The 6,795-nt window shown below is 35.4% G+C and overlaps 1 protein-coding gene across 1 annotated transcript; it reads left to right on the forward strand.

The window, feature by feature from the left end:
* Positions 1-575: 575 nt before the first annotated feature.
* On the forward strand, positions 576-3,471 carry LOC117179368 (brain-specific serine protease 4-like). The gene is made up of 4 exons (XM_033371089.1): positions 576-765; positions 2,524-2,814; positions 2,912-3,044; positions 3,123-3,471. Exons 1-4 carry the CDS (start codon positions 576-578, stop codon positions 3,469-3,471), a joined length of 963 nt encoding a protein of 320 aa, XP_033226980.1.
* Positions 3,472-6,795: the final 3,324 nt, after the last annotated feature.

Here is a 6,795-nt window from a genome sequence, read left to right on the forward strand (position 1 = left end):
AAGAATTTCGCGGTCACATAATTTCACTCTGCTTACTTCTTCGGATTCCACCCCCTTTACAACTATCCATTCCTTTACTCACGACATCATTTCCCACTGGAGATTTAAGCGACATTAAAGTACACTTTCTGATATTTACCAATTATTTTTGCAAATTCAATATAATTTGGGCAGTGAATGCTCTGCCGGTATCGGCAAAAATCTTCTCTTCCGGTGAATTATTACATAACTTTATTGTACATCTTTACATTTTCATTACATTCTTTAATACATTATTAGATTATTATTGTCATTCTACATAACATTACTTCTGCAAAAAGCCACAGGGCTGCCTTCAACATCATTTCTGAGAACACCCGGAAATGTGTGCTTTTCAGTTCTCACGAGACCTTGAGAAGGGGAAGGGGATTGTCCAACTTTATTTCGGTGACCAGTCAAAGAGGTTACTTCTCACTCCACGAGATTTTAGACAGAGGTTTGCTCGACATTATTTCTGTGACCGACCAAATTTCTCCAGAGTAGTTAAACCTTGTGATGCAGCCTCTCTGATTTACCTATTCCAGATCTATAGTCCGATGAGAGGCGTAAGCCCTCCGACCAGCTCCAAGGTATCGCGATCCCTAGGGAGAGAATTGGAGATGTTACTATGTGAAGACCAGTGTCAAACGCAATATGAGCTGGCAGAAGTATTGGGAGTTGATCGTTCAACCATTTCTGGACACATAATGCACAGGGAATGGCCCAAAAGCAAGAAAATTGGTTACCGTACGCAATGAAGCCAAAGAGACGTGGGAAAGAGATTTTTTAGTTGTCAACAGCTACTCTAACGGCATAATCGGACAGTGTTTCTGCATCGTATTGTCACTGGCCGATGAGAAGTGGATTCGCTATCATAACCCTAAGCGTAGGAAATCGTGGGTTAACTTCGGCCAACCATCTACACCAGAACCGAGTATCCATGGATCGAAGCTCATGCTCTGTATTTGGTGGGATCAGCCTATTTGAAATTCCAATTTCTCTTTTTCACTTATTAGCAAAAATATTCAATTTTTCAGAAGAAAAGCGGCGAGAAGTGAGGGTCCTGGGATAATTATTGAAAAGAATTTTTTGAGCGAAGAGGGGAATGGGGGAGAGGGTCGAGTCTCGGTATAGGGCAGAGACAAACAGGGTGTCGGCATTTGGGTAATATGTCAGCGCCCCCGTGAAAGGCAAGGAGGGGGGGTTTGATAAAAATCAGAAAGATGTAAAGTCAACATAATGAATATAGGAAGAGAGGATGTCCAAAATGTTTAAAATTGATGAAGGTTGGATGGGTTGAGAATGTAAGAAGATTAAAAGAAAAGCGTATTAAGAAGGGCAAGTCGATGCAGTTATGGAAGAAAAGGAGATATGGTAGATGAAAAAGTGAACAGAATTAGACAGGAGGTGGGAAACAGAATACAACAGAGATTGAAAAGTAAAAGAGAGGGCGAAGTTTCTTCAACTCGCCTCGAGGATGGTGATAGATTTTTTAAATATCAATTAATGCAGTGACAGAGGGGACGTTGGAAAGATAACGAGAACTGCCTAGCTGGTAGTAAGGGTAGGAAAATACTAAGAGTGAATTGGCGCTATACAGTGTTTCCCAGGCATAAATGTCTAGACTTATATGGCCGTATGATATTAAGAAAATAAATTGAAAATTCCTTTTCTAAAAATCAGTTGAAGTTTTGGTTTATTTAGCTAAAAAAACTTAGGTTGGAGCAATTAGGAGTGCCATATAAACATTCGCGTGTACGTGAGCAGGAGTTAAACGTAGTCGAGTGACCGTTGTTCTCCCGTCGCCAATTCTACCTTGGCGCTCTCTCAATAACCCTGCGTTGGACTTACGCTCACGCACGCACTTCTGCTTATACTGCATTCCTGATTGGTCCAGTCTGCATATTTTATAACTCTAAATCTAAAACTTCAACTGAATTTTGGAAAAGGAATTTTCAATTTATTTTATTTTTTATTTTTAAACAGCTATGTAAGTCCGGACACTCGAGTCTGGGACACCCTGTATAATTGTTGAGGGGTTGAGTGGAAAGCATAGAAAATGCGTTATAAGTGGCAAAAATGAAAATGTGCTGCAGTGGCAGCGCTGAGGGAGAAAGAAGGTAGAGAAAGAGATAATGCGATCGTTGTTTGCTTATTTTGGTAGAGTATGGTATACAATTTAATTTTTTAAAATAATTTCCGACAAATGTCCACCCCGACCACGTTTAACAAATCTTATTCGGTCACCCGAATTTTTGGTCAATTTTTCGAGAACGACTGGAGAAATTTCACGAAGAACGTCAAGTCGCAAGAGCGAGGTGGCCAATCGCCATTACCCTTTTTTGATATCATTTGTCTATCGAACATCGTCTTTAATAAATCGATGGTTTCAAACAACAATTGTTGTGAACTAATTTTGGTGTCTGTTATTTCAATTAAAAAAAAAACGTTTAAAAATATACCCTTCATATACCATTTTTAAAATTAATTTGCATAATTTTTCAGAGGAATCATCGGTTATGCACATCCGAAAAAAACGAATCATTGATAAAACGCCGAGTGGACGTTTGCCAGAGAAACTTGAGAGGGCTCCATGCATTGTAAATATTTTAAAAAATGGTGTTAGTCACTGTGCTGGCTGTATTTTACACTCTATGATCGTCATTACTGCTGCTTACTGTGTTCGTGACACCTATCCTTTTGCAAAATTTACGATTTTATCTGGCTCAGAAATGAGAAACAATGGAACTTTTCACCGAATACAAAGGAAATTACTACATCCACACTCTGATTTAGGTGATTCTTTAAACAATATTTCTTTATCTGTAGAAAAAGGTTTTATAAAGTACGACTGCCATCGATCAGAATTAAATATACATATTTTTTTTAACAGCTTTGGTTTTAGTAGATCCACCTATCGACATTAAGAATGGCCCCAACAGGAGAGTTGATATTTATCGTGGAGCTGTACGTCCATATGCGTATGGTCGTTTTAGTGGCTGGGGATGTACCAGCCTTCCTGTTGGGTAATTTGTTGTATTTTGTATATAATTTTGGCACTCAAATTATTTAATGAATAAAAATACTTACCTCCTAAATTTCAGACGTGACCCAATATTTCCTGAACAGTTAATGATAACACGACTGCCAATAATTTCGGTTGAAGAGTGCATTGAATCTTTGAAAACTTATAACGGATACTCTCCTGTTACACATAAAAATATTTGTACTCTGGATATAAGTAATAGAAGAGGAACTTGTCACGGCGACGGAGGTGGACCTCTGCTTTATCCCATAAATTCTCCGGGTCCTCTTAAACTGTTAGGAATTATGTCTTATCTAAGAGGAGTGATAATAGGAAAACATGCAGATGTTTTTGTTAACCTTAATCATCCAGAACTTCATCTATGGGTTATTCGAAAAATGCATGAACTTCAAGCTGGTGAAGCTTAGTTTTAAATTAAAACCACCTTTCATTCTTATAAGATCGAAATGAAATCTACTTTTTTATAAACCATTCAATGTGCCAAAAGCAGGACACAAAAAAGCTCCGAAATGAAAATTGGATTCTCAATCACCTTTTTTCCGGCTCATTTGAGAGAAATATTTAACAAAATAAAACAGAGGGAGAAAAGAGTGAAAGTTAACTAAACAAACTTCACAATCTTTGCTGACTCATTCTGTAGCTTTTTTATATAGCTGAGTATCAATATGTTTCTTAATCAATTTAGACTTTCTTCCCCAGCAGAAATTTAGGTCTAACTTTGAACCTGTAACTCCTACCTTAGCAGACGTTGGAAGCAGTAAAGTATGTTCGAAATTAGCAGCGATTTCAGTGTAATTTATACCATAATTTGAAACTAAAAGTTTCCAAAATCGGCCGTTTTTTCACGTTTAGCGTCAGAATATGATCTGTATTTAAGACACATTAGACTCTCTTTTGAGCCTCCAAATACTACATGTAGAACTTGTGGCATCATGGCAGGTTCTCTATAATCTCACACCAACACAAACAAATAAAAATAAAATTGGTTATTTACCAGAAAGAAAGGTTTAGTAAATGTCCAAGATATTCGCAATTATTTGATAGATATATTATTCATAGTATTTTTTAATTATGTTGCTAAACCATACTACACTGAAAAGTCCACAAGTATTAAAAAACAAATTCAGGTTCGCACACATGCACTGAGTATTTACCAAAAGCTTCACAGAAAAAACAGAAGATAAACTTTACATCGATTTCCGACGAAATATTCTCTGCAATAAAAATTAACCCTACACGGATCCTGCGGGGGACAAATGTGCCCTACGCGAAATTCAATTAATTTCTCTTAATTTCTCGACTTTCCTAGAGTGCGGTGAAGTGGTTGATGTTGCCGGTTGTTCGCAGATTGTCAAGGAAAAAGCAAATGCTAAGCGCTTAGGGCACATTTGTCCCCCAGAGGATCCGTTACGTTCGAGTTTCGTCACGTTAAGTCAATTTCATATTTTCATGTAAATGAACGTATTTGACCTATATTTACAGTATATCATGGTATTTTAATGTTTTGAATTGATTCTTTGTAATTTAAATGAAAATTATATGTAAAAATTACTAAAAATGTAATATATATCAATGTAAAGTTGTTTTCTTTGATTTTATTCATACAGTGCTCATAAATTCCAATAATAAATCAATTAATAAATAATAAATGAATAATTGTTTTTTTTATCAAAGTTGTTGAGAATATACGAACTAAAAAGTGCCGATGCTGTGACTACAGTGTCACAGGAAAGAGAAAAAAGTTGCAACCGACCTGTGTGTGACGAACATAGGGCAGTCTTGTGCAACCTTTGCACCGAAGTAGATTAAGCTTATTTAATGCAAAATTTATTGTAATTAATTATTTTTTAATTTAATTTAATTTCGAGAATTATTTTGGAAATAAAAATAGTTTTTTTAGAAAAGGCTTCTTTTTTTAATTCCGATCAATTTTTCCTATCTTTCAAACTTACTAACCGCTTTTTGATTGAAAAAAACTTTTTCTTAATTTTTTTATCTTTATTTAAATGAAACCATCTTATTGTGCATCAGAACAAAAATAGATTGACCTCTTATATATTCAAATTATTTATAATAATAAGCATTCTGCCCGCGCTTATGATATTCCTCATTTTTTAAAATTTCCTAACTTCAAATGTTCAAATAAATATACTTTTTGGAAGGAACCTGATTATAAGCTATACCACGTTAAAGAACAATTTGTCTTCTTCAAAATGGCGTATGAAATTTTTAAATTAGTTAATTAGAAAAGAAATGACATGATTTTTTCCAAAAAATGTCAAAAACACGATTTGTCTCGATTTTTATTTGTTTAAACATTTTTTTCAACAGTTTGAATTCATTAAACCAGGTTGTTATATACGTCAATCTCTCGGACATTAAAAAATGAGGAGAAGGGTGTATACTAACATCTGATGCCGATGAAATGAAAAGATTGTGCACAAGGAATCCAAATGGGTATAGGATCCGTCTAGGGTTAAGTTCACAGGATAAACTTTACACACATATCGGTTAAACTTTCTTTTGTTTGTCCATGACAAACACATGTTTTTTGAAAGACGCGAAGTTGGATAAACAAAACTTTATCGTTCTAAAAAATTTCTTGCAAAAAATTTTATTCTCAGTTTTTTCTGTGCTAAAGTCCCAACTGATTTGGCTAACAGAGCAAGTTAGGATATCTTCGACCAAAATTATTAGCACTTGTCCAATACATCAAGATCCGAAATGTTTTCGAATACGAAACAGTTATTTGAATCATTACTTTTTAAAACGTTTTGTGCCGTTAAATATTTGAAACCAGTTTTGAATAGTTCAATGTAAATTTGTTCTGTTTCTTAGAAGTATTCACCGTTATACGCTTTAAAATAACTTGAGGCTCGATATTTAAGTTTTAATCTCTGTTCACAACAACATTTTTGTATCCCTTTATTAAGAAAAGACTTGAAAAACTAGTTCAGCATTATTATTTGAAATGTATAAGAATACGTAAATATGAGAACGCTTGAATGTATTCATTCGCAATCAGTTTGTGTATGTGAGAGTTTGTGTATACTTATTTCACCATTTTCACTGAGAAGTTAGTATGCAAATCACCGAGCACCGCGTAGGTTATGATAGGCTCATGTATCTAAGTAGAACAAAGTTGCTAAATAAAAATCTCGCATATGTGTGAAACTTTTGTGACCTCAGTGTAACTCCCCAGGTGGAACTGTCGGTAGTGTGCCGGAGTTCACCACCGGCGCAGTACTGGCCCAGTACTGCCCACCAGCACTGACAGCCGATGGTTCGTCCAGTACTGGCAGAACGTTGGCTGCACGATCGGGGAGGCACTATGCCAGTACTACAAAAATATACTGTAAAAGAACAAGTCTATACATGTTGTCAGGGTGTTTTGAAATGACGAGAAATTGACTATACAATTAAGGTGAAAACATTTTTTTCTATTACTTCTTTTAAGGAAATTATTCGAACTTCCACCTTCATGAAAAATTTTAAGTGCTCAGCAAAAATCACATTGGATGTATGTCTTAATCGTTGTAGAATAGTCTAAAACACCTAAAAAGAAAAACGTTACACGTAGGTTTAAAGAAAATTATTATTTAAAAAATTGTTGCGCAAAGTGGAAAAATGTGCTTTATTATCATCTCTGTCACTCTTGCGGCATTAACCTTAATATCGCTCCTCTAAATGCTCCTAGGGAAATCGAGTCAATTGTCGAGAATGGGAATCTC

This window comes from Belonocnema kinseyi, chromosome 1 (assembly GCF_010883055.1).
Source record: "Belonocnema kinseyi isolate 2016_QV_RU_SX_M_011 chromosome 1, B_treatae_v1, whole genome shotgun sequence".
Lineage (NCBI taxonomy): Eukaryota > Metazoa > Arthropoda > Insecta > Hymenoptera > Cynipidae > Belonocnema > Belonocnema kinseyi.